This window comes from Antechinus flavipes, chromosome 3 (genome assembly GCF_016432865.1).
Source record: "Antechinus flavipes isolate AdamAnt ecotype Samford, QLD, Australia chromosome 3, AdamAnt_v2, whole genome shotgun sequence".
Taxonomy (NCBI): Eukaryota; Metazoa; Chordata; class Mammalia; order Dasyuromorphia; family Dasyuridae; genus Antechinus; species Antechinus flavipes.
Genome location: NC_067400.1, coordinates 622,270,802 through 622,298,409, shown reverse-complemented (window position 1 = coordinate 622,298,409; position 27,608 = coordinate 622,270,802). Strand labels below are relative to the sequence as shown.

The following is a 27,608-nucleotide window of genomic DNA, read 5'->3' as shown; positions in this document are numbered from 1 at the left end:
ATTTTTCTGACCTAATCTGTCATCTTCCCTGAATCCTCTTCTGTCCTCTCTAACCAGGTTGGCTAAATGTTTATTAATTTTGTTAATCTTTTCAAATATTTTATATTTTTTATTTTTCCATAATTTTGTTTTTCAGTTTATCTATTTCTCCTCTATTTTAAAACATCTCCCGCATTATTCTTATTTTAGCTTGGTTTGTTGTTTTCTAATTTTTAGGAAATTCATATCTGCTTTATTACTCTTCCCCTTTTCTATTTTATTAATGTCTGTGTTATAATGTATGATTTTTTTGCTTCCTGAATATTGCTTTAGCTACATTCCAGAGGTTTTGATATATTGTTTTATTTTTAAAAAAAAAATTTTTTTACATAACTACCAAAAGCTAGTTATTTCTTTGATCCAGTCATTATTTTGGATTTTATTGTTAAATCTTTATTTAGATCTGCAACTCTTATTTATGCTCTGTACAATAATTACTATTTTTATTGCATTGTGGCCAGTAAAAAAGATGTTTACTATTCTTGTTTTTTCATTTATTTACAACATACCTTATGCTCTTAATACATTGCCGATTTTTATAAAAGTTGCATGTGGTTCTGAGAAATTTGTATATTCTGTGGCAGTAGCAGTTGTTAAAATGTCGAAAAGTCTTTTAGTTCCAGTTTCTCCAGCAATATTTTCAATTGTATTTTTTGTTTTGCTTGATTTTGTATTGAATTTATCTGGAACTTAGAGAGGGACATTAAAGTTCCTTCTTATTGTTGTGTTACTATTTAGATCTTTTAATTTAGCTATTTTTCCTTTTTAAATTTAAAGTGTATAAGTTTAGTATTGATATTTGTTATTTATTATTCCTTTTATGCACAATGCAGTTGTTTATTTCTCCTTATGTTGTGAATATCTGTCTGATAGCTAACGTTTAGTTCCAACTTTGGGAAATTCACCTGATTTGTTTTCAATTTTGTTTTAACCTCTCATTTCTATTTTGTTCTTGTCTTTGCTATTTAAGTGTGTTTCTTGTAAACAAAGAGAAAATACTTTTTTTCCCTCTTATCCACTCTTCATTGTTATTGGATTGTTTCATCCATTTGCATATACATCTGTGTAAATTACATTTATATTTTTCTTCATTTGCCTGTAATATTTTTCCTGAATTAGGATTGTTTTTATCTTCCTATGTAAAGATTGTATATGTTTCTCCAATTATTTTTGTTTAATATATTTTGAGGTATCTGAGGTAGGATATATAAATGTTAGGGAATATTATTATTCTATAAGAAATGATCCCAGGATACCATTTTCATTCTTTTTGTGGTTGCTTGCTGGTATTTTATGTTCTTTCTCAGTTTTGTTGGTTTTGATTTGATTTTTCTTGGGCAGCAACATGATTTAATCCATATGTGTGCATATATTGAATTTAACATCCATTTAAAAATATATTTAACATATATTGCCTAACTTGGCATCTATGGTGGGAGTGAAGGGAAGAGGAGGAAATTGAAACTTAAGGTTTTGCAAGGGTTCATGTGGGTCCATGCATAGGCTTTGAAGATTAAAACAGAAAAGAAAGCTCCATCCTAGGGAATTGCTAAGTAAAGGCACTGTGAGCCTCCTGTCCACCAGATGATGGCAGGAAAGACCATTAAGAGAAAAGGGATTATTTTTTTCCCAAGATGGTCCTCTCCTCTGGCACAAAATCCTAAGACAAGGTGGATTGAGCCGAAATTGGCCCATCAGCTCTCCTGTGCGTGGCATGAGGTCAGCACTCCCCACTCCCTCATCCCCTGCACTTTGAGTCCAAAGGAATGCTTCTTTGCTGGCTGCCAATTGACATGTGTGTGAGTGTCTCCTTGTCTCTGTGAGTGGGTGCGTGTGAGTGGATGTGTCCGTGAGCATGCGTGTGTGGTAGCATGTGCCTGTGTGTGCTTGTGAGTGTTTCTAGATATCCTAGGTGTCCAAAGGGCTGCTCTTCCTTAGAAGAGGGAATCCCAGTAAAAGTCTGCGATGGTGAAAGGAGACTCCTGGCCGCTGTAATCATTGTGAAAGGTGCCATCTCTGAAGTTTTTAGAGCTTCGGGTGAATCTTCTGAGATCATCTCTGTGAGAGAGGTCCAGATTTCCTGTTGATGACTTTGGCCTTCTTGGGCTCTAGGGACAGGATTCATTGGCTGGGAGGGCACAGAGGGGAGACAGTCACTACTGGTTTCCTGCGAGGTTTCTGAGAGACAGCCGGACGCCTCCAGTAGGGAGAACAGATCCTCCTCGGGACTGGGCTCATAAGGCATGGCAAGTGGAGAAGTGGAGGGGCCCATGGCCACATCTTCCAAGCTTGGCAGGCTCCCGCTATCGCTGCTGCTGGGAGTGGCCTGAAAGAGAGAATGCAAGGGTGGCTGGGACTGCTGGGGGCCACTCCAGAGAACAGAGATCCCGCTGCTGTTATTCGAGGTAGGAGCCTCCTGGACACCCAGCAGGTGGCCAGGGTCCTCAGAAGCTGCTTCTGAGCAGGTGTAGGGACTGGATGCTGTAGCTGTAAGAAGCTGGTCCTGCGCTTCTTCATTGGCCCTGCCTGAACACTTTGCCTGCCTGCCTGAAGCAGGAGATAAATGTCTCTTCTTGGGAGTTCCCTCAGCCTGTGCTGAATCTTCCAGCTCTGTCTGGGTCATATGGGTCCAGATTTGCTGTTGAACACTTGGCTCTTCTTGGGCTTCAGGGACAGGCTGCAGAGGTAGAGATGAGTGGCAGTCCCCAATGGTGCCCTGGGAGCTTTCTAAAGGGAATGTGGGCGCCTCCTGTAGGACGAGCAGACTCTCTTGACAGGAGCCATAAGACACGGCAAGGGGAGCAGTGGAGGGCTGCAGGCCGGGGTTCACAACTTGCAAGGTTGCCAGGCCATTGCTGCTGCTGCTGGAAGTAGAGTCATAAGCATAGCACAAGGGCTGCTGGGGCTGCTGGATGGCCCAGCAGGCAGCGGGCATCACTCTGTCCCCCTCCTGCACACCGGCCTCTTCTGTTACCAGCAGGTCGCCGGGGTCCTCAGACAACGGGGGAGGCGTTGGCGCTGCCTTCTGTAGCTGGAAGCCGCTGGGCCTGGGCTTGTCCATGAGCCTTCGCTGAGGACACGGCGGGGCTGCCTGAACCACCAGGACACTGACGCCTCTTCTTCGGGGCTTTTTTCCCCCGGGCTGCCTCTGGGAAATCTGTCTGGGTCCCCCGAGTGCAGGTTTCCCTGTGAAGCCGCGGCTGTTCCCGGGCCCCGGGGGCGGGCTCTTGGGGCTTTGAGAGCCCGGACTGGAGACAGTCCAGCCTGTGCCCTGGGGAGGTTGGGAGCAGGGACACGGGCTCCCCCGTTCCGGACCCCGTAGCCTCTCGTCTGTCTTGGGAAGGCGTTGCGGCTGCAGAAGTGGGGGGCAGCGGGCTTGGGGGAAGGGCGGCGGCCTGGACCCAGAGTGGCTGGGGGCCCTGGAGCCCCTGGCCGGGGGTAGCGCTTCCCCGGTCCTCGTCTCGACCGTCTGGGAGCCATGGCCGTTGGCCGGCGGGGTCCAAAACCGCTTCGGCACAGGGGTCGGCGGCCACTGGTCCGGGCGGCTGCCCCGCGCTCAAGCCTCCTGCCGAGGCGGCGTCTCTCCGAAAGGCCCTAGCATAGGGATTGTGGTCGATTTTGAGGCGGATGATCTCAGCGTTGCGATAAGCAGTCACGGCAATGAACTCGGTCTCGGGGAAGGAGAAGATGTGGCTCCGGGAGGGCGCAGCCGGCGCTTCCTGGTCTCCGCAGCCCAGTTCTTCAATGTGGAGCCGGGGCCGGTACCTATGCAGAGACTGGAGCCAGATGGCGCGGCTGGCGCTCTGGGCCGTGGGCTCCGCGTTCGTGAGCCTGAGTGTTTTAAAGGCGACCTCTCGCTGCATCCAGTGGGCGCCCGTGTTGGGGGAGTCTGGGTGCGGATAGAGCTGGTTGCCGGGAACGTTGCTCTTTTCGGGTCTATAGGGAGCCCACCGGGCCTTCTTATAGCGCCAGTGATGCCGATCGGTGCGCACCATGTCCACAAAGACGCGGTAACGGGCCCGGGGCTCCATGCCCCGGATTTGGTAAGCCAGGGAGGGAAACATGGCCCGGCCCGGCCTGCTGAGGGTCATTTCGTTCTGCTGCCGATGTAACCTGAGCCACAGGGAATGGTTGCAGAGGACGACTTGGAGTGTTCCGGAGCAAGCGGCGCCGCAGCCGGGGAGCAGAGGCTGGACTTGCCCGGCTGCGGACGAGCCGTTTGGCTCGGAAGGATGAGCCGTGACAGGAGAAGGGCCGGGATCCGCGCCCTGCGGGGCGTTGGCAGCACAGCGCTGCCGGGGACTCAGGGAGGGGCGATGCTGCACCGTGACCCTGCCACCTTGGGCCTTCTTGGCCACTGGCATGGCAGCCTGAGGACCTAGAGGGGCTTTCGGAGGGGAGCTGCACTTCTGGACTGGCCAAGTCCCCCTCGGGGCTGGCTCGGCAGCAAAGCTTCTACCGCCAGAGAGGTCTCTCGAGAGTCTTGCCAGCCTGCAGTTGGACTCAGGGAGCACGGAGACACTGCCTGAGGGCACCGGAAGACACTGGCTCTCTGGATGGTCCTCCCACTCAGGGAAAGTGCCCCTGCAGGTCACGAGCAGACCCAAGGGACGACAGCCTGACCCGTAAGGCTGGGAGGCCAGGGACAGCTAGCTTCCACAAGGCTGTGTCCAGCTGCCAAATGAACACCTTTCCTCAGAGCCCTTCTTTTTATAGAGGAGTTTTTGTCTCCTCTCACGTCATCAAGTGCACCTCCCCCACCTTACTCAAGTCCCCTTTCATTTCCCTTGCTTTGCCTGCAGCCTTCCAACCACCTGGGGACAAAGGTCAGCCTCTCCCTCCCTTCCCCCCTTCCCTTATTCCCTTCTTCCCTTCCTCTCCCTTGTCCCCTCTCTCTTCCTTTCTCCCTCTCTTTGTGTTTCTCAACCAATAGGAATCCATCGCAGTGGACATCGTAGAAGACATCCCCCAGTCTCATGGACTCTTTGACAGTATTTTCTAGAAGATTTTGGGGGATTTGAGTGGCTTCGGGCAGGTAATCTAGCCGGTTCTTGATCTCTTTTCCCTCGGCCTGCTTTAGGTCTCAGCGCCCTAACTCTGCCAGGAACGGTCCGTGGCAGGATTCCTACCTGCCCTACTCACCCCAAAACTGCCTGAGATTGGAATTACTTGTCCTTTTAATGTTGAGGAGAGTTCCCATCAATACCGATGGCCTTGGACATTTTTTTTTCTTAGGGAGTTGATGAATCCTTCCTTCAATTTCTTTTCCTCAAATGGGACCCTTGTAAGTCTTTATTTCCTCCTGGATTCCTCTGGGCCACCTCTGTTTATCTAAATATTCATTCATGCCCCAGTGAGGGCAGCTAGGGTGGCTATCATTCTCTGTTTCAATTGTGGATATGTATTAACTATGTAATTAATTTATGGTGAATTATTTTATCTCTGCTCATTTTCTGATTTGTAAAGAGAAATAATCATTGTTGTGAAGATTGCATGATTGCAAAAGTGCTTAGTATAAAACTATGTTATATGCTATAGGGATGTTAACTGCTTTGTTGCATATAATTGCTTCATATTTGAAAATTTCCTGTTTTTTTTTTTAATACGTGAACAACAGGTAAATGATTTCTATGTGTGTATGAAGTAATTTGGAAATTTGTTTGAAATATGATAGTAAAAGCAATTTTAAAGGAGCTTTAATTAAAGACCACTAAAGGGATATGTAAATTGTAATCTATTTGCACTGATAGTGTTAACAGACGAGTTTGGGAACTACTTTAAAAACTCTACTTATCTACAGTCAGATTTCTGAGGGCCCTATCAATAAAAAGTAGCACTTTTAACCCTTTTCCTGGCTCACAAAAGAAAAATGATTTTCATAAATTGGAAAATAACCAGACTACAATTCAGTTTGCCTACAACATTTAATCAGAATCTAGGGAATCTCATCAACTAATGGTTAAGTCATTTTTAAAAACTATTCTATCTCAGTTTTAGAAATGCCTTATTTTCTCCCTAAAACAAAAGGGAAACGTATTTAAAGGAACAGAAACTACAGCTAAAACTTATTTGGCTATTACTTAGGAAAATTAAAAATTGTTAGCTAAGTTAATTGGAATTATTGTCATCGGGTTAAGCCTTATCAGTTCATTTTCAAGTATGAGGGGTGCAACACTTTTCCTCCTCCAGAGATTGGGGAGGGGGTATCAAATAGCACAGTCCACCAAAGCACTAAGAATAGTTGGGGCAGGCAACAGCAAGCTCAGCCACTTCCCTGGGGTCTCTATCAACTCTCCTTAATTTGTAAGCTTGCCAGTTTACTTGAATCTATCTGGATAAGCAAGGTCATCAGCCTTGAGAAAAGAGCCTATTTAGGATTTATAGTTTCTAAACAAGGAATGCATTTACTAAGAATCTATAATGATTGATTTTTTAATGAATGATCCTTTGCCCCAGGATAAGTTCAAACATATAAAACATGTTAAACAAAGTTCTCATGTGTGTAAGTCTAAGTAAACTTTTAAAATAAGGTATCTAGCCCTAAACTTAGATTGGTAGAACTTGCTATTAGAGATAAAATCTTTTGGGAGTGAAACCGATTTTCTTTTGAGTTCCATATTTGATAAATCATTAAACCCACCAAATAAGAGAAATGCCAAAGATTATTCAGAAATTTCCTTCCTGAAATGTTTAGATGGATGACTTATCTGGGCACAGGTTAGTGGAACAATCTGAATTCCTGCTAAAAGTGGAAGCCTTCTGATTTGGTTTCCCAGTTCTGTTTCCTTATTTCTGAGTCTGGCTATGAGGGTGGAATTGCTATTGCATGATCAGACTTGGTTTTGATGCTATTATATTCATGTTCCTGTTTTTTCCTCTTATTTATACAATCAAAACAAATGGTTAGTAGAAGTCATGAGCCCAATACAAGTATCCCAGGAAACATAGTGATCTTCTGTAGGGGGCTGGGACTCTGAAAAGGTGTTTTTGAATCTAAGACAGTAAAACACTTAAGGCTAATTATCTACTCAATGTGAGATCATGGTTCTATATGATATGGTGATATGATGACTCTCTTCCTGATTGGGGCTTGCTGAGTGTGGTGTAGTGAGGTAATCATAAGCAAAGATTGGAGGGCGAGGGAGAGGGTCTGAGTCTCTGTGCCCTAGCATGCTGAGGAGAGGAGACTTCAGGCTTTGGACTCCCAAGTCCAGGATTTATCTTTGGCAGTCTTTGTGGCAGCTTGCAGGCCTCCTTCATTTCTTGTCCTAAAGACCACTTTCTCTGATCCTGACTCTGACTGATCCTAAGGCCTTTCAGAGAGCTAGTCCAGACATTATATATTGCTGCCCAAGATGGACTAAGTCCCTGTGACCCAGAAATAAGATGAGTATTAATTAGTAACTAGTAACTTTTGTGTTCTAACTGAAATGTGGCAGATACAAGGAAAAGAGCATCTTCCACCCCAACCCCAAGCACTCCCTCCCCCCACCCCCATGCTGAGGGAGTTCTATAGAAAGCATATTTAGGTTAATGAAGAGGCGAGGTTTGCTTGTAACTTGAGAACAAATTGGTAGACTCTTGATGCACATCCCCTTGCTTCTCCAAGGAAGAAGAAATAGATAATTGGAAACTAGTAGGATATCAACTAATTGAATATTACACTGATAATGGTACTGATTCAATGTCTAAGGAAACATTCTATATATACAACATAATACAATTGGCTTTAAAGAATCCCACAAGTTCTAAAAAAAAAAAAAAAAAAAAAGTTTTAGGGAGAACAGCCAGACAAGGAAGCATGAGGAGAAAGAGGAAGAGAAGGGGGTGGTACTGACAAAATAGCTGAAAGACATGGAGAATTGAGTGAACTTAAAGGATGTAGTGATTCTCACTCTCACAGCTCTGCTTCACCTCCCCCTACACCCAAACAGGCTCTTGATCCTCCTCCATCAACTTTACCTTCCTGGATGGAGGGAGGAGGAAGAGTGGGAAGGGCAGTGATACCACCAGAACTCAGTCCCCCAGGGTAGTTGCAACTACTCCTACCATGACTCCATTGCAAAAGTCACTACTTAAAGCCCAAGAAGAAGGGCAGGATACAGGTGATTTGAGAATAGAAACTTATCCTGGGATTGAAGAGCTTAACTCTTCAAGTCAAGAAAAAAAAAGATATACTCCTTTTAATCTAGAAATTATCAAAGATCTGAAAAAGGCTTGCACTCTTTTTGGGTCTACGTTGTCTTATGTTAAGACGTTATTAGAGAATTTAGCTTTTAAAGTTTTAACCCCTAATGATGGGAAATCTATAGCAAAGACATGTTTAGAACCTGGACAAAACTTGTGGCTTTATGAGTAGGGAACTCTGTAGCATACAGAGTTCATATGGGGCACACTCAAAGCAGTTCTCGGGGGAAGTTTTATATCTCTAAATAGCTATATGAATAAAATACAGGAAGAGTGGATTGATGACATATGCATGCAATTAAAAAGCTAGAAAAAGAACAAATTAAAAACCACCAATTAAATACCAAATTAGAAATTCTGAAACTCAAGGAGAGATTAATAAAATTGAAACTAAGTAAACTATTGAACTAATATAATAACTAAAGCTGAGACTTGGTTTTGTGAAAAAACTAACAAAATAGATAAACCTTTTTTTTAATTTGATGAGATAAAGGAAATAAGAAAACCAAACCACTAGCATCAAAAATGTAAAGGGTGAATTTACCACCAACAAAAAAGAAATTAAAGCATCAGTTAGGAGCTACTTTGCCCAAGTGTGTTGGAATCTTTACAAACTGCTAACTAATTAGAGTTGATCTGATCTTACAAGAAGATGTTATGGGCCAGAACCTGAAACAAGGTACTAAGTAGAACTAATTAGTACAATGCTTATGTTTACATCTTTACTCATCGGAGTTAACAAGTATGCCAGATTCACAAAGTAAACTTTGTAACTTTGTGAATTCACACCTCCCTTAAAGCTCTTAGGGCCAGAGAGCATTATGGGAGAAAACCATAATCCCTCTCTCTCGGATCCCACAATTCCTCCTTCTTGTATAAAAGAAATAGACAGAGGCTCTCGGGGAGATTTCAGCTGAATTATGCCAGAAGCCCTCTCTCCAAGGCAAGAGATATTCAAGAGAATATTTTCCACTTGGCTGGCTGGTGGCGGAAGAGAGTTCAGCTGGATTGGAGAGGAGCACTCTGGTGCAGACACAGAGCACTTTGGGAGATTGAGAGCCTGAAGCCCTTTCTCGGAGGCAAGGCAGATTCAACTTGGAGCTGGATTGAAGGCTGAAGAAAGCAGAGGCAGAAGCAAAGGACAAAACTGCAAGAGCTCTTGGAACCAAGCAGAGAGATAGACCTCTAAGCTAACTGGGCTATATTGGAGGCAATAAAAGATCTGAACTTTTATCACCTGGCTGCGTTTTGAGGTGATTATTACTTTCAACTGATACTAAAGCTGCCTCTAAGAAAACCTCCTCTGAGAAATCTGCACTTCTCCCCCAAAGAGAACTATTCTACTTATTTTAAAAGAAGAAGATCACCCCACAATTGTATGGCAGAAAGCCTTACAATCTAATCTAAATGGATGAATATTTATAAAAAATATAAATTTCCCAGGTTAGCATAAGAGAAAATAAAGCATTTAAATAGCCTCATTTTAGAATAAGAAATTGAATGTCATTAATGAATTCCCTAAGAAAATAATCTCTAGAGCCAGATGGATTTATTTAAAACACAATTAATTCCAATACTATGTTAATTGGGAAAATAGGTAAAGAAAAAGTACTTCCAAATTTCTTCTATGACACAAATATGGCTCTGATACCTAAACCAGGAAGGGCCAAAACAGAGAAAGACAATTACAAACCATTTTCCTTAATGAATAATGATGCAAAAATTTTAAATGAAATATTAGCAAAGTGATTACAGCAACTTATCAGCAGAATAATACACTATGACCAACTGAGGCTTATACCAGGAATTCAGGGATGGTTCAATATCAGGAATATTAATATCATAATTTACCATATTCATAACAAAACCAACAGAAATCATATTATAATCTCAATAGATAGAGAGTAAGCTTTTGACAAAAAACAGCACCATTCCTATTAAAACACTACAGAGTATAGGGATAAAGAAAGATTTCCTTAAAATAATAAGCAGTAGCCTTCTAAAATCTAAAGCAAGAATTATTTGAAATGGAGCAAAGTTTGGCCATTTCCCAGTAAGATCAGAAGTGAAACAAGAATGCCTATTATCATCACTATTATTCAACATTGTACTATAAATCTTGGTTTTAGCAATAAGGGAAAAAAAAAGAAATAAAAAATTTTAAATAGGCAATGAGGAAATAAAATTATTACTGTGGAGATGATTATGATATTCTTAAAGAACCCTATAAAACAATCCAGCAACCTGCTTGGAATGATTAACAGCTTTAGCAAAGTTGCAGGATATAAAAGAAATCCACCCAAATGATCAACATTTCTATACGTTACTGACAAAGCCCATCAGCAAGAGATAGAAGGAGAAATTACATTTAAAATTACTACAGACAAAATAAAATACTTGGGCATCTATCTGCCAAGATAAATCCAAGAACTTTATTACAATTACAAAACAAAACAAAACAATTCTCACCCAAATAAAATCATATCTAAATAATTGGAAAATATTAATTGTTCATAGTGAGGCCAAGCTAATATAATAAAATTGACAATTCTACCTAAATTTGTCTACTTGTTCAGTGTCAAACTAATCAGTCAAAACATTAATTTATGGAACTTGGAAAAAATGACAAAATTCATCTGAAGAACAAAAGATCAATAATATTAAGAAAATTAATGGGAAAACAAAAACAAAAGATGGTGGCTTAGCAGTACCAAACATAAAATTACATTATAAAGCACTAATCATCAAAACCATTTGGTACAACTAAGAAATAGAGTGGTAGTTCATGGAATAGATTAGATGCATATGACAGAATAATCAAGATCTATGGCAATAGAATATTTGATAAATCCCCGTAATCTAACTTCTGTAATAAGAATTCACTATTTGACAAAAAATGCTGGAAAACAATATGTCAGAATATTAGCATAGATCTGCATCTTACACTCCATACAAAAAATGTCAAAATGGATACATGATTTGGTTATAAAGGATGATACCATAAACATATTAGAATAACAAGAGAATATTTACCTATTAAATCTTTGGAGAAGGGAGTAATTTATGACTAAAGAATAACTAGAAAACATGATGAAAGGCAAAAATGGACAACTTTGATTACATTAAATTAAAAAGATTTTGCAAAAACAAAATCAATAGAAACAAAATTAAAAGGAAAGTAGAAAACTGGAGAAAATCTTTACAGCCAATATTTCTGACAAATGTCTCATTTATAAAACATGTGAATAACTGTGCCAAATTTATAAGAATATAAGTCATTCCCCAGTTGATAAATGGTCAAAGGATATAAATAGACAATTTTCAGATGATGAAATTGAAGCCATTTATAGTCATATAAAAATGCTCAAAATCATTATTGATCAAAAAAATGCAAATTGAAACAATTCTGAGTTAAGTGAACTTAAAGAATGTGGTGATTCTCACTCTTAGAGCTTTGCTTCACCTCCCCCTATACCCAAGCAGGCCCTTGACCCTCCCCCATCAACTTGTCAAGGTATCCCCCGATACCTGTCAGATTGGCTAAAACGACATAAAAAGATAATAATAATACTAATTTTTTGTAGTATCATCTTTATGTTGTACCTATCATGTACCCATTTTAATCTTATTTTGGTATGAGGTGTGAGCTATATGTCTATGCTGAGTTTTTGGCATATTATTTTCCAGTTTTCCCAGTAATTTTTGTCAAATAGTGAATTCTTATTACAGAAGCTGGAGTGTGGTGGTTTATGAAATACGAGATTACTATAGGCCTTGATGATTGTGTTATATGTCTCTAATTTATTCCACTGATACACCACTCTATTTCTTAGCCAGTATTAAATGGCTTTGACGATGGCTGTTTTATAATATAGTTTTAGTTTTTGGAACTGCTAAGTCACCATCCTTTTTAATTCCCTTGATATTTTTGGCATTTTGTCTTTCAGATGAATTTTCTTATTTTTTCTAGTTTTATAAAAAAATTTTTGGCAATTTGATGGGTATGGAACTGAATAAGTAGATCAATTTAGACAGAATTGTCATTTTTATTGTATTAGCTTGGCCAAACCATGAACGATTGATATTTTTTCAGTTGTTTAGATATGACTTTATTTGTGTAAGAAGTGTTTTGTAATTATGTTCATATAGTTCTTAGGTTTGTTTTGGTGGGTAGACACCACCAAAACTTTATTTTAACTATAATTATTTTAAAGGGAATTTATCTTTCTATCTCTTGCTAATGGGCTTTGTCAGTAATATATAGAAATGCTGATGATTTCGTGGGTTTATTTTATATCTTGTAACTTTGTTACAGCTATTAATTAGATGTCAGCTACTTTGTTAAAGCTATTAATTTTTCCAGTAGGTTATTGGATCATTTTCAAGGTTCTCTGAGAATATCATCATATAATCTTCACAGAGTGATAGTTTTATTTCCTCATTGACTCTTCTAATTTATTTAATTTCTTTTTTTTTCTTATAGCTAAAGCTAATGTTTCTAGTACAATGTTAAATGATAATGGGCATTCTTGTTTCACTTCTGATCTTATTGGGAAACAGCCAAGCTTCTCTCAATTACAAATAATGCCTGCTGTAGATTTTAGAAAAATACTGCTTACTATTTTAAGGAAATCTTCCTTTATCCCTATGCTCTGTAGTGTTTTAATAGGAATAGAGCTTATTTTCTATCTATTGAGATTATCGTATGATTTCAATTGGTTTTGTTATAGATATGGGCAATTATGGTATTAATTTTCCTGATATTGAACTAGCCCTGCATTCCTGGTATAAGCCCCAATGGATCTTACAATTGTTCAGAACAATAGCAGTGTATTATTCTACTGATAAGTTGCTGCAATCCCTTTGGTAATATTTTATTTAAAATTTTTGCATCAATATTCACTAGGGAAATTGGTCTGCAGTTTTTTTCTTTGTTTTGATTCTTCCTGGTTTATGTATCAGTACCATATTTCTATCTTAGAAGGAATTTAACAGGACTCCTCCTTTACCTGATTTTTCCCCAAATAATTTATAAATTTTTGCATTAATATTCTTTTAAGTGTTTGATAGAATTCACTTGTGAATCCATCTGGCCCTGGAGACTTTTTCTTAGGGGGTTCATTAATGACTTGTTTAACTTATTTCTCTAAAATGATGCTGTTTAAGTAATTTATTTCCTTTTCTGTTAATCTGGGTAATATATATTTTCAGTTCAGTTAGATTTTCAGAATAGTGCCACAGAGTTGAACAAAACAGCTTCTAATTAATGCTTTAATTTCTTTGTCATTGGTGGTAAATTCACCCTTTACATTTTTGATGCTGTTGAATTGTTTGTTTTTTTTTTCTTTCCTTTTTCTAATCAAATTAACCAAAGGTGTATTTATTTGGTTGTTTTTTCATATAAAAACAAACTGTTTTATTAATTACTTCAATTGTTTTCTTGGTTTTGATTTTATTAATCTCTACTTTGAGTTTCAGAATTTTGAATTAGGTATTTAATTGGTGGGTTTTAATTTGTTCTTTTTCTAACTTTTTAAATTGCATGCCCAATTTATTAAACTTCTCTTTATGTAGTTTATTTATATATCTATTTAGAGAGGTGAAATTTACCCTAAGAACTGTTTTGATTGTGGCCCATAGGTTTTGGTATGTTGTCTGATTATTTTCATTCTCTTGGATGACAATTATGAATGATTTCTGTGATTTTTTTGTTTGATCCATTCTTTTTTTTTTTTTTAAATTTTCCAATGGATCTTTCCCTGTCCCTTTTTATTGCATTGTAATCTGAAAAGGAAGCATTTACTATTTTTGCCTTTGAGTGTGAGATTTTTATACCCTAATACATGGTCAATGAATGATTAAGTTACTCCCTCTTAAAGCCAAAACTGATGATCAAGCTTCTTTTTTTTTCTTTTTTCTTTTTTTAATAACTTTTTATTGATAGAACCCATGCAAGGGTAATTTTTTACAGCATTATCCCTTGCATTCACTTCTGTTCCAATTTTTCCCCTTCCTCCCTCCACCCCCTCCCCCAGATGGCAAGCAGTCCTTTACATGTTGAATAGGTTACAGTATATCCTAGATACAATATATGTGTGCAGAACCAAACAGTTTTCTTGTTGCACAGGGAGAATTGGATTCAGAAAGTAGAAATAACCCAGGAAGAAAAACAAAAATGCAAGCAGTTTATATTCATTTCCCAGTGTTCTTTCTTTGGGTATAGCTGCTTCTGTCCATCTTTGATCAATTGAAACTGAATTAGCTCTCTTTATCGAAGAGAACCACTTCCATCAGGATACATCCTCAAACAGTATCATTGTTGAGGTATATAATGATCTCCTGGTTCTGCTCATTTTACTTAGCATCAGTGATGATCAAGCTTCAAACAATTTTTATCTCCCTCTTCTCTTCCCATCGATTTTAATAGGTCTTTTGTGTCTCTTCATGCAATCTTATTTGTGCTATAATATCTTCCCTTTCATTTTCTTCCAGGAGAGACAATTTTCCACATCTTAATGTTTTTTTCTTTGATATCATCACACCCTCTGTCCATGTGAAACCCCACTATGTCTGCCCTAGTAACATAAGAGTTCTCAATAGTTACAGATTTTGTTTTTTTCATCCAGGGATGTAAACAGTTTAAATAATATGTATTTTTCTCCTGCTTACCTTTCTATGCTTTTCTTGAATACTGTGTTTGTAGATTAAATTTTCTGTTTAGTTCTGATTTTTTTTAATGGAAATGATTGAAAGTCTCTTACTTCATTGAAGATTCATTACCTGCCCTGAAAGATGATGTTCAGTCTCACTGGGTATCTAATTCTTGGTTGTAACCCCAAGTCCTTTGTCTTCCAGAATATAGTATTTCAAGTGCTCTGCTTCTTTATGTAAAAGCTGCCAGAATCTGGGTAAACCTGATTGTTGCTTGAATTGATACAGAGCAAAATAGATCCAGGAGAACATTGTACACAATAACAACAATATCGTACTTGAATAACTTAGCAAATAAGCATTAAACAATATACAAAGCCAAGACAATTCTAAAGAATTTGAAGAAAAATGCTATTGACCTCCAGGAAAAAGACTGAGAAATCTGAATGCAGATTAACTTACACTAATTTTTTTCCTGCATTTTTGTGGGTTTTATAACATGACTAGTGGGAGACTGTTTTTGCATAATTGCACATATATAATCTTGATCAAATTGCTTACTATCTCAAGGAGGAATAAGGAGAAGAAGGGTGGGAAAGATTTTGAAAGTCAAACTTTTTAAAAAAGGGAACGCTTAAAAAATTTTCATGCAATTAAAAATAATCTCTATTTGAGTGCCTGTTCAGTAAAATTGTATGAATCTGTGGACATCAGAGTAAGGCAGAGCAGATTTCAAATCCTGTGACTTTGTCAGAAAATTATTTAATTCCTCAGTTCCCTAGATAATTTTGTCAGTGTAAAATGAGTAGAACAGTTCATAGAATCATAGAGTCAGATCTGGAATGAATTTTAGAAGCTACCAGTCAACTCACCTTTCATTTAGAAGTTGAGTAATTGCAACCTATGTAATTTAAATGAATTATTCCAAGATTTCATAGTTAAGAAATGAAATGTCTGAGGTCCAAAGTAGAGTCCCTTGGTGTCAGGCCAGTACATTTTCCACTCAAGTACTCAAAGTGGTACTGATGAACTTTGAATGCATGAGTATGCTTGTGTGCTTATGCAATATACAATATCTGTATATGTATGTGTGTGTATATATAGACAGTGAGGTCATATAGATGATACAGCACCAAGCCTGGAGGAAGGAAGTTTAAAACTTTAGACATATATTAACTGTGTGACCGTAGGGAAGTTACTTAAGTTTGTTTGGCCCACTTTCCTCATGTGTAAAATGAACTAGAGAAGAAAATGGCAAATCACTACTATATTTTTGCCATGAAAACCCAAAGCTGGGTCATGAAGAATCAGACTGAAATGACTAAACAAAAATTTAAATATAGGTATTCATGTATGGACATATACTTGTACATTTATGAAGCTATGTCATTCTTATGTCCTCTCCCCATTAAGAAAAGAAAGAACGAGAGTGGAAGATTAGGAAGAAGAGAGTATGACACACAATTATTGAGGCAACAATCTTCCCCTTCTGTCAGCTAGTAGTGTTGTAGAAAGAATGCTGGGCTTGCAATCAGGAAGTCCTAAGTTCAAATCCAATCCCATACACTTACTGTGGGATCCTGGGCAAGTCTGTTTGCCTTAATTTCTTTATTTATAAAATGGCAATAATAATAATAATAATATAATTTTCCTCCTAAGGTTGTTGGAGGACAAAATGACATAATACTTATAACACACCTAGCATAATGCCTGGCACATAGTAGATGGTATATAAATACTAGCTATTTTATTATTATGATTACTATTATCAACATCACCAACATCAACAAAGAGGAGAAGTAAATCAGAGAATAAGGGAACCAGGGAAAAGGAAAAGCCCTGGTCTGAGGTGACCCCTAATAGGAAAAGAAAATTGTTGTCATGGTGGAGTATGTTCCTAACATTATCCTGGATGAGAGGGAGAGAAACACCCAGACAGCTTTACTCTTTGCACTGATATCTAGAAATTAAAATAGGAAATCAGACAGGTTTTCAATTTTTTTATTCAGAAATCATATTTGCTACCATTTATATAATACTTTAAAAGTCCTTTATATTTATTGAATCATTTGACTTTCACAATTGTCTTACAAAGTAGGCACTTATTATTACTATTTATTTCATAGATGGTAGAGTAGGTAAATTAAATGACTTGCTCAGGTTGAAGACAACTAGAAAGTGATTGAGGAAATATTTGAACTCAGTTGCTATTAAATTTCATAGACATATGGCCCTTCATTTCCAATTCTGAATTTATGGATGACCTGGATAAGTCTTCATTATTTTTCTACTTACTGGCTTAGGTTGAAATCCTGAGCTTTTCAATAGCTTAGGCGTCTTCTCTATAGGTTACATGGATTGGATTGGGGCAGGGGAAGGGGATAGCTTCCTGTCTTCAGTATTTTCAGGTCCACTTGTCTGCTCTCCTAGTCCTTATCTTAAGAAGGATCTGAACTTCTTGAAGTCTATATATAAACTTCCCTGTGTTAAAAACTCCTGTTCTAAATAGTCAATAATTATAGCAATTTAGTGTTTGACAACCCCCAAACCCCAGCTTTTTGGATAAGAACTCACTATTTGATCAAAACTGCTGGGAAAATTGGAAACTAGTATGGCAGAAATAGGCATAGACCCACACCTAATATTGTATACCAAGATAAGGTCAAAATGGGTTCATGATTTCGACATAAAAATGATATCATACATCTCAATAGATGCAGAAAAAGCATTTGATAAAATTCAACATCTATTCCTATTAAAAATACTTGAGAGTATAGCAATAAATGGACTTTTCCTTAAAATAATCAGTAGCATCTATTTAAAACCACTAGCAAGCATCATATGTAATGGAGATAAACTGGAACCATTCCCAATAAGATAAGGAGTGAAACAAGGTTGCCCACTAGCATCCCATTTAATATTGTATTAGGAATGCTAGCTTTGGCAATAAGAGTTGAGAAAGAAATTAAAGGAATTAGAGTAGGTAATGAGGAAACCAGATTATCACTCTTCGCAGATGATATGATGGTATACTTAGAGAATCCCAGAGATTCTACTAAAAAGCTATTAGAAATAATCCACATCTTTAGCAAAGTTGCAGGATACAACAATGCCCATAAGTCATCAGCATTCTTATATATCACTGACAAAATCCAATAGTTAGAGTTACAAAGAGAAATTCCATTTAAAGTAACTACCAATAGTGTAAAATATTTGGGAATTTATTTGCCAAGGGAAAATCAGGAACTATATTAGCAAAACAACAAAACACTTTCCACACAAATAAAGTCAGATCTAACCAATTGGAACAAATATTAAATGCTTTTGGATAGGGCAAGCAAGTATAATAAAGATGACAATACTACCTAAATTAATCTATTTATTTAGCGCTATACCAATCAGACTCCCAAAAAAACTGTTTTAACAACCTAGAAAAAATAACAACAAAGTTCATATGGAAAAACAAAAGGTCAAGAATTTCAAGGGCACTAATGAAAAAAAAAATCAAATGAAGGTGGCCTAGCTGTATCAGATCTAAAATTATATTATAAAGTAGCAGTTACCAAAACCATTTGGTATTTGCTAAGAAATCGACTAGTTAATCAGTGGAATAGTTCAAAGGACAAAATAGTTGATAACTTTAATAATCTAGTGTTTGACAAATCCAAAGATGCCAGCTTTTGGGATAAGAATTCATTGTTTGACAAAAACTGCTGGGAACATTGGAAATTAGTATGGCAGAAACTAGGCATTGACCCACACTTAACACCATACACCAAGATAAGGTCAAAATGGGTTCATAACCTAGGCATCAAGAATGAGATTATAAATAAATTGGAAGAGCATAGGATAGTTTGCCTATCAGACCTGTGGAAGAGGAAGGAATTTATGACCAAAGAAGAACTGGAGATCATTATTGATCCCAAATTAGAAAATTTTGATTATATCAAATTGAGACAAAATTAGAAGGGAAGCAATAAACTGGGAAAACATTTTTACAGTCAAAGGTTCTGATAAAGGCCTCATTTCCAAAATATATAGAGAATTGATTCTAGTTATAAGAAATCAAGCCATTCTCCAATTGATAAATGGTCAAAGGATATGAACAGACAATTCTCAGAGGAAGAAATTGAAACCATTTCTAGCCATATGAAAAGATGCTCCAAGTCGTTATTAATCAGAGAAATGCAAATTAAGACATCTCTGAGATACCACTACACACCTATCAGACTGGCTAGAATGACAGGGAAAGATAATGTGGAATGTTGGAGGGGATGTGGGAAAACAGGGACACTGATATGTTGTTTGTGGAATTGTGAATATATCCAGCCATTCTAGGGAGCAATTTGGAACTATGCTCAAAAAGTTATCAAACTGTGCATACTCTTTGATCCAATAGTGTTTCTCCTGGGCCTATATCCCAAAGAAATCTTAAAGAAGGGAAAGGGACCTGTACGTGCATGAATGTTTGTGTCAGGTCTCTTTATAGTAGCCAGAAACTGGAAACTGAGGGGATGCCCATCAATTGGAAAATGGCTGAATAAATTGTGGTATATGAATGTTATGGAATATTATTGTTTGGTAAGAAATGACCAGCAAGAGGATTTCAGAAAGGCCTGGAGAGACTTACATGAACTAAGGCTGAGTGAAATGAGCAGGACCAGGAGGACATTTTATACCTCAACAATAATATTAAATGATGATCAATTCTGATGGACCTGGCCATCTTCAGCAATGAGATGAATCAAATCAGTTCTAATGGAGCAGTAATGAACTGAACCAGTTACACCCAGTGAAAGAACTCTGGGAGATGACTATGAACCACTACATAGAATTCCCAATCCCTCTATTTTTGTCCATCTGCATTTTTTGATTTCCTTCAAAGGTTAATAATACACTATTTTAAAGTCCGATTCTTTTTGTACAGCAAAATAACTGTTAGGACATGTATACTAATATTGTATTTAATTTATGCTTTAACATATTTAGCATGTATTGGTCAATCTGTCATCATGACCCCATTGAGGGGATGGGGGGAAGGAGGGGAAAAATTGGGAAAAAAAAAGGTTTGGCGATTGTCAATGCTATAAAATTACCTAGGCATATGACTTGTAAATAAGAGACTATAATAAAACAATTAATAAAGTACTAAAAAAAAAAAAGAAAAAAGAAAGAAAATAGCAAACCATTCCAGTATCTCTGCAAAGAAAATCCCAAATGAGGATATAAAGAGTAGACATAACTGAAAAACAAATACAACTGCATGTGTTTGTTTATACACATGCGATACACAAGTATGAATAGCTATGTATATATCTATTTATGTGTATAAATATGTATATATATCTTGTGTATATACATGTGTGTGCATCCAAGATTAATTGCTTTATGAAGGTGATCTGTGTTGATGTTCTATGAACAGAATCTGAAGATCTTGATTACAAAATATTTGAAGTGCTATCTACAATAGTTGAGGAAGACTTTCAGTCCACCTGTTCACAAGATAGACTTCAGCAAATACCGATTACTCTTATGTCATTATGTTTCAGACATAGAGCTAGATAGTAGTGAAAACTATTAATTAGTAAAATTATGTTTATGACCTAATTAAATGAGGGTTCTATGAAGGTGCCAGACAACTTTTAATGAGCCTTTGTAAAGTTGAGGCTCTGAGGAGTTTTTGTAAATATCCTGCCAATTGGCCAAGCGACAAACATTAATGGGTCTCTTGGGTGACTGAAAGATACTTTTTTCTTCTTTCAGCACTTGGAGAGTGGGTGAGTCTCAGAGAGCTCATGATGCTGTGATTAGCAATTGTGTCTGGTTCCAAGTTCTGCCTTGGGCTCTGAGCCAGGGACCAGAGTCTCAGAGCACTGAACTTTTTTTCTTGAACAAATACAATTATAATTACAGCACTGATCTCTCTTCTTAGCAAGATGCAATCTTTTGCAGTCAGGCTATCTTCTTGTTATCACAACCACAAATTGATTCAAATATATCTTGAAAAGTATTGAATGATATTTAGAGAAAAACAGAATTTTTTTTTCTGAGTTATCAACAGCTTATATTCTCGTAGGGCATAATTGAAATCAATAGATAAGAATATATTTGAGGAAATTTATTTAGCATTCTGATCAGATTTAACAGCATAATATAATTCTGAAATAACACTCCTATGCTTGGAATCAGAAACTCTCAGTTGAGTTCTGGTTCAATACTTATCCATTTAACTCCCTAAGACTCAATTACTTCATCTGAAAAATGGAAATAATATTATTATTACTACTAACTTTATAGCATAGTTGTGGAAATTTTGCTTAGAAATCTTAAAGTGTTTTATGAACATAAAATTAATGATTTAATTTATAATAATTTAATAATTATCAAATGGGCTAATGAATGCAAAACACTTTGCAACCTTAAAATACTATATGTTTTAATGGCTGTTATTATATTTTTATTATATTTTATAAAAGAAGATTCAATGTTACCCCAGTCTAGATAACCTTAACAAAATATAATTGTTGCTAACATTGGCACAACACTTTAAGGTTTCCTATGAAATTATTTATCTGTTCATTCTTTCACTTCATAACTATGTTCACCTATAGTTATGTACAGTGATGGGAATGCTGAACTTGGAATCAAAGAGATCTGAGTCTGAATATTGCTTCAGACACTTAGGAGCAGGTTTACCCTTAGCAAATGACTTGACCTCTCTATACTTCAGTTTCCTCCTCAATGATATTTATGGGCTGGATAATTTCTGAAGACCTTTCCATCTGTAATGGAAATTTATACACTATTTACTATGATTTGTGCACTATTTACTAAGTGGAAGCTTTACATAATGTACTGACTGTATCAGGCACTGAAGGGGAGCTGAAGGGCTCAATGGATAGAGCACTAGATTTGAATCAGGAAGATGAGTTACAATTCAGTCTGAAGACATTTACTAGCTGTGTAACCCTGGGCAAGTGACATAACTTATGTTTGCCTTAATAAACTGGTGAAGGAAATGTCAATCTATTCTAGTATCTTTGCCAACAAAACTCCATGGCCAATGTATCCACCTTTGATCAAAATGATTGTTAATAAGCCTTAATGATTAGATATCATTTTGCATCTGTGACTTGCTGTGACCAATTGCATTTGTTGTACTCAATTCTAAATGACTTACTCTTAATAGATCTTACGTTGGGGAAATTTACTTTAAATAAATACTTTGTTAAAACTGATCAGTTGTTCTTTTTTCATTTCTTTGACATCCGATTTTAAAATTTTGCTGATGAACAAGGTCATTGTTTAATGATTGTTTTCAACTACACTTTAGAGCAATTCTTCACCTGAAGGTAGATTGAGAGAAATAATGTTCAACTTCACCAATCACTGTAATATTTCTGGATCGGTTTTCTTGGGTTCTCTGGGAGCAGCCTTCATTTCAGTTCAGTAATTACCACAAGAACAGCCAGATGTTCAAGTCCGAATCCTTGATGATCTCCTTCCTGGGGCTGGGCAACTTTCTGAAGAGCCTTTTAGACCAGCCTTGGTCTCAGTGGGGGAAGTGAAGAAGGCCAGGCCAGTCACCAGGAGCCTGACTGAAAGTGAAATGAATTTCTCTTTCCTTAGCTCTGAGAGCTTCTAATGTGCTAGTGACCTGTGGCTCTCAGTCCCTGCTTATATGCTCCACCCTGAGTATACACAGATCATTATATCTTTAGGAAACCATTATTTGTTGTAAGATTAAATCAATCCTACTGAACCATGCTAAACTAGATAACCATTGTCTCATCGGTTCCACTTAGTTAGTACCTTGTAAGCATCTGTTATATTAATGTTATATGATTTTTAAGAGAAGATCGAATCCGCTTTTATAAACGACGCTCTCAGGATCAATTAAAGTAAAAGTAAAATTTAATTATACAATGCACGGGATAGAATGCTTGCAATAACAACATATACAGCAAATAATACACAAGAGGCAAAGAATAATAAGGATTATGATTAGACTAGCAGAGAAAGAGAGAGAATACATTACTCAGTATGATCGAGGGAGCTTCAACTCTAATTGGACGGCTAGAAAGGCCCCGATATTTCAGCCTGTGAGTCTCGATCGGGAAAGTCCTAGGCAGATCATCATCTCCATAGGTGAGGCTTCAAAGTGGGGAATGCTTTGCCCACTCTTTATAGGGGTCCAAACAAAGAAGGCTTTGGGCCAAATGAAGACCTCATCTAAGACAAGGACGCATCAACTAGGGCTCCAGGTGGTTATAATCAAATGTTGCATTGATAAGGGGGCCAGTCCTTATCAACAGCAACAGTTCCAAGGAGTGGCGAGTTCCTGGAATCATATAATTGGAGCTAAAACACAGGTGGTACATGCCTGCCTTATAGATAAAAAAGGAAAGAGTTGAAATATATGTTCTTATGGGTCAAGGAATGGTCAGGTTTTCATAGGAGAAGGAGTTAAAATATATGCTCTTGGGGTGAGAGAGTAGTCAAGTCCTCACAGGGGGAGTCACATCCTTCCTTGATTGGGTTCTTATGGTTTACATGGGAATTAGGTTCATATGGGGAAAGTCAAGTCCTTACAATGATTTGAAATGAACTTACTACTAATAAGGAGATTTCTTATTCAGCATCCTTGTTTCAAGTTCAGAGTTCTGGCCCATAACATCTCCCTCTGACTTGTCAAGGAGGTAAGAACCTCCAAAAGAGGTGATCACACCTTCCATGACTCCTCAAAAAAAGTGGTGAAAACATCATAAAAGGAGGTGATCATGCCCTCTCTGATTTCTCAGGAAGGGCGATGAAAACACCAAAGGAAAATGGGAAATCAGATCAGATTACCAGGTTTCTGAATGGTCTCACTTGAAACAGATATATATATAAATCTATCAACATGGGAATTATTACACATAATTACATAAATTACATAAGTACATAGTAGTGATGTAACAAATAACAGGAATCAACATGAGGAATTCTCCATATCCACAAGTCCTAGAAATAGTTCAACACCAATCTATTGTCCATTACTTCACATGTGTATAGGGAATACAATGATTCCTGCAAGGTTTGAAATCCTGTCCTAATCTCATCATGTATCAGGAAATCCAACAATTCCTGCTGCTTTTGAAATTCTGCAACAGTTTTATCAACAATTTTTTTTTTCAGTCTCAGGAAATCCAAGGATTTCTGCTGTTTCTGAAGTTCTGTAACATTCTCATTATCAGCCATGCTCTTTCAGTGTCAGAGGTTTCTTAGGTCTTCTCCTTTGTTTTGAGGTTTTTCTCTTTTTTCTGTCTCTGTCCAGGTGCTATTGGCACCCATCTGATTCCTTCTCCATCTATAGAAATACAGGTAAACCCTTTCTGCCAAGCTGTTAATCTATCTAGTCCCTTCTATTGATCACTTTCTAAATCTCTCCTCATCATCTGGAAATTACATTGGAGCTGCTTGCACTGGACACTGCGCTTCTGTTGGGTTAAAAAGGCCTATATTTTCTCTCCAATTATAATCTCTTTCTCCCATCTGATTGCTTCTTTGCTGATCGATCGTATCAGAGTCCTGAACTTCTAAAGACTCTCTGGGTATAACCTCGGCTGCCATCGTGCCCCACCAGTTTTTTGTTTGAGGTCTTGGAGTTCCACCTTGCCTCTCATTGCCCTGGGTCAATTTACATTCTGAGGCCCAGTGGAAACCTTGGTTACATTTTGGACATAGTGTTTGTGTCTTATTTTTCACTGTGTCCTCTCATTCTACATTGAGCTTTGAGATGCCCTATTTATCTACACTCAAAGCACTGATGAGTTTCTCTGGAAGTCCCTAGCCAAGAGGGACCTTGTCTTTCCATATTTTGCATCATAGCCTGGGTATAATAAGCATTTGTGCCCACTGTGGCACAGCATCTTATGGTCTCCTCGAAAGGAGCATCCTTGTGCAGTCCCCATATAATTCTTTTACAAACCCCATTAGCATTTTCCTTAGCCTGTTGTCTTATCATAATTTTTGTAGTTGCATTTTCTCCAATAGTTCTTGTGACAGCTGTCTGCAGGCATCCCCATAAATCGGCAAAGTTTTCATTGGGACCTTGCTCTATTTTTTAGAAGGCTTCCCCTCCATCTTTTCCTGGGAGGGAGCCCCATGCTTCCATTGCAGCAGCAGCAGTAATTTGCTCATATGCTGCTATGGGGTAATTAATCTGTGCTGAAGTATCTGCATACTGACCTTTACCTTCTAGTTGGTCAAAAGTGATTTGTAGGTTAACTCCAGTTTCCCTATTTCTTTAGGCTTGTATCCTCCATAGTTCACTATACTCCGAAAGCCACAAAAAATTTTTTCCAGGTTCTAAACATGGCCTTGCTATAGATTTCCAATCACTAGGGGTTAAGATTTCATAAGCCAAATTTGCTAGTAACATCTTAATATAAGATGCTGTAGCCCCATAAAGAGTGCAACCCTTTTTTAATCTTTGAATTTTCCAGACCAAAAGGAATGTATCTTCTCCTCTCATAGCCTGAAGAGTCAAATTCTTCAATCACAGGGTATGCACTTTTTATACATCACCAACAAAATCCAACAGCAAGAGATACAAAGAGAAATTCCATTCAAAATCACTGTCATTAGCATAAAAAATTAGGGAATCTGTCTACCAAAGGCAAGTTGGGAATTATATGAGCAATATTACCAAAAAAGAAAAAAAAAAGAAAAGAAAAAAACTTTCTACACAAATAAAGTTAGATTTAAATAATTGGAAAAAATACTAAATGCTCTTGGATAGGCTGAGCTAATACAATAAAGATGACAATACTCCCTAAACTAATCTGTTTATTTAGTGCTATACCAATCAGACTCCCAAGAAAATATTTTAATGATCTAGAAAAAATAATAACAAAATTCATAGGGAAAAACAAAAGGTCGAGAATCTCAAGGGAATTAATGAAAAAAAAAATCAAATGAAGGTGGCCTATCTGTACCTGATCTAAAACTATATTATAAAGCAGCAGTCATCGAAACTATTTGGTATTGGCTAAGAAATAGATCAGTTGATCAGTCGAACAGATTAAGTTCACAGGGCAAAAAAGTCAACTATAGCCATCTAGTGTTTGACAAACCCTAAGATCCTAACTTTTGGGATGAGGATTCATTATTTGACAAAAACTGCTGGGAAAACTGGAAATTAGTATGGCAGAAATTAGGCATGGACCCACACTTAACACCATATATTAAGATAAGGTCAAAATGGGTCCATGATTTAGGCATAAAAGAACAAGATCATAAATAAATTAGAGGAACAGAGGATAGTTAACCTCTCAGACTTGTGGAGAAGGAAGAAATTTGTGACCAAAGATGAACTAGGGATCATTATTGATCACAAAATCATTGATTATATGTATTATATATATATGTTGATTATATCAAAGTAAAAAGCCTTTGTACAAACAAAATGAATGCAAACAAGATTAGAAGGGAAGCAACACACTGGGAAAACATCTTCGCAGTTAAAGGTTCTGATAAAGGCCTCATTTCCAAAACATAGAGAGAATTGACTCTAATTTATAAGAAATCAAGCCATTCTCCAATTGATAAATGGTCAAAGGATAGGAACAGACAATTTTCAGATGCTGAAATTGAAGTTATTTCCACTCATATGAAAGAGTGTTCCAAATCACTATTGATCAGAAAAATGCAAATTAAGACAACTCTGAGATATCCCTACACACCTGTCAGATTGGCTAAGATGACAGGAAAAAATAATGATGAATGTTGGAGGGGATCCGGGAAAACTGGGACACTGATGCATTGTTGGTGGAGTTGTGAACGAATCCAACCATTCTGGAGAGCAATCTGGAATTATGACCCAAAAGTTATCAAACTGTGCATACCCTTTGATCCAGCAGTGCTACTACTGGGCTTATACCCCAAAGAAATACTAAAGAAGGGAAAGGGACCTGTATGTGCCAAAATGTTTGTGACCCCCTGTTTGTAGTGGCTAGAAACTGGAAAATGAAGGGATGCCCATCATTTGGAGAATGGCTGGGTAAAGTGTGGTATATGAATGTTATGGAATATTATTATTCTGTAAGAAATGATCAGCAGGATGAATATAGAGAGGCTTGGAGAGACTTACAGGAACCGATGTTTAAGTGAAATGAGCAAAACCAGGAGATCATTATATACTTTCACAACGTATATATGTATGAGGATGTATTCAGATGGAAGTGGATTTCTTTTTTTTTTTTAATTTAATTTTATTTAATAATAACTTTGTATTGACAGAATCCATGCCAGGATAATTTTTATACAACATTATCCCTTGCAATCACTTATGTTTCGTTTTTTCCCCTCCTTCCCTCCCCCCCCCCAAGATGGCAAGCAGTCCTATATATGTTAAATATGTTGCAGTATATCCTAGATACAATACATATTTGCAGAACCGAACAGTTCTCCCGCTGCACAGGGAGAATTGGATTCAGAAGGTAAAAATAACTTGGGAAGAAAATCAAAAATGCACATAGTTCACATTCATTTCCCAGTATTCCTTCTTTGGGTGTAGCTGTTTCTGTCCATCATTTATCCAATGAAACTCAGTTAAGTCTCTTTGTCAGAGAAATCCTGGAAGTGGATTTAACTCACTTAAGAGGAGATCTAACTCAGTTTCAATTGCTCAAGGATGGACTGAAGCAGCTACACCCAAAGAAAGAACACTGGGAAATGAATATAAACTG

At 37.6% G+C, this 27,608-nt stretch overlaps 1 protein-coding gene across 1 annotated transcript; it reads right to left on the bottom strand.

The window, feature by feature from the left end:
* Positions 1–3,032: 3,032 nt before the first annotated feature.
* On the bottom strand, positions 3,033–4,782 carry LOC127557593 (T-box transcription factor TBX21-like). The gene is made up of 2 exons (XM_051990901.1): positions 4,778–4,782; positions 3,033–4,623 (listed from the first exon to the last, which is right to left on the bottom strand). The coding sequence occupies exons 1-2, from the start codon at positions 4,780–4,782 to the stop codon at positions 3,033–3,035; spliced, it is 1,596 nt and encodes a 531-aa protein (XP_051846861.1).
* Between the last annotated feature and the right edge of the window lie 22,826 nt (positions 4,783–27,608).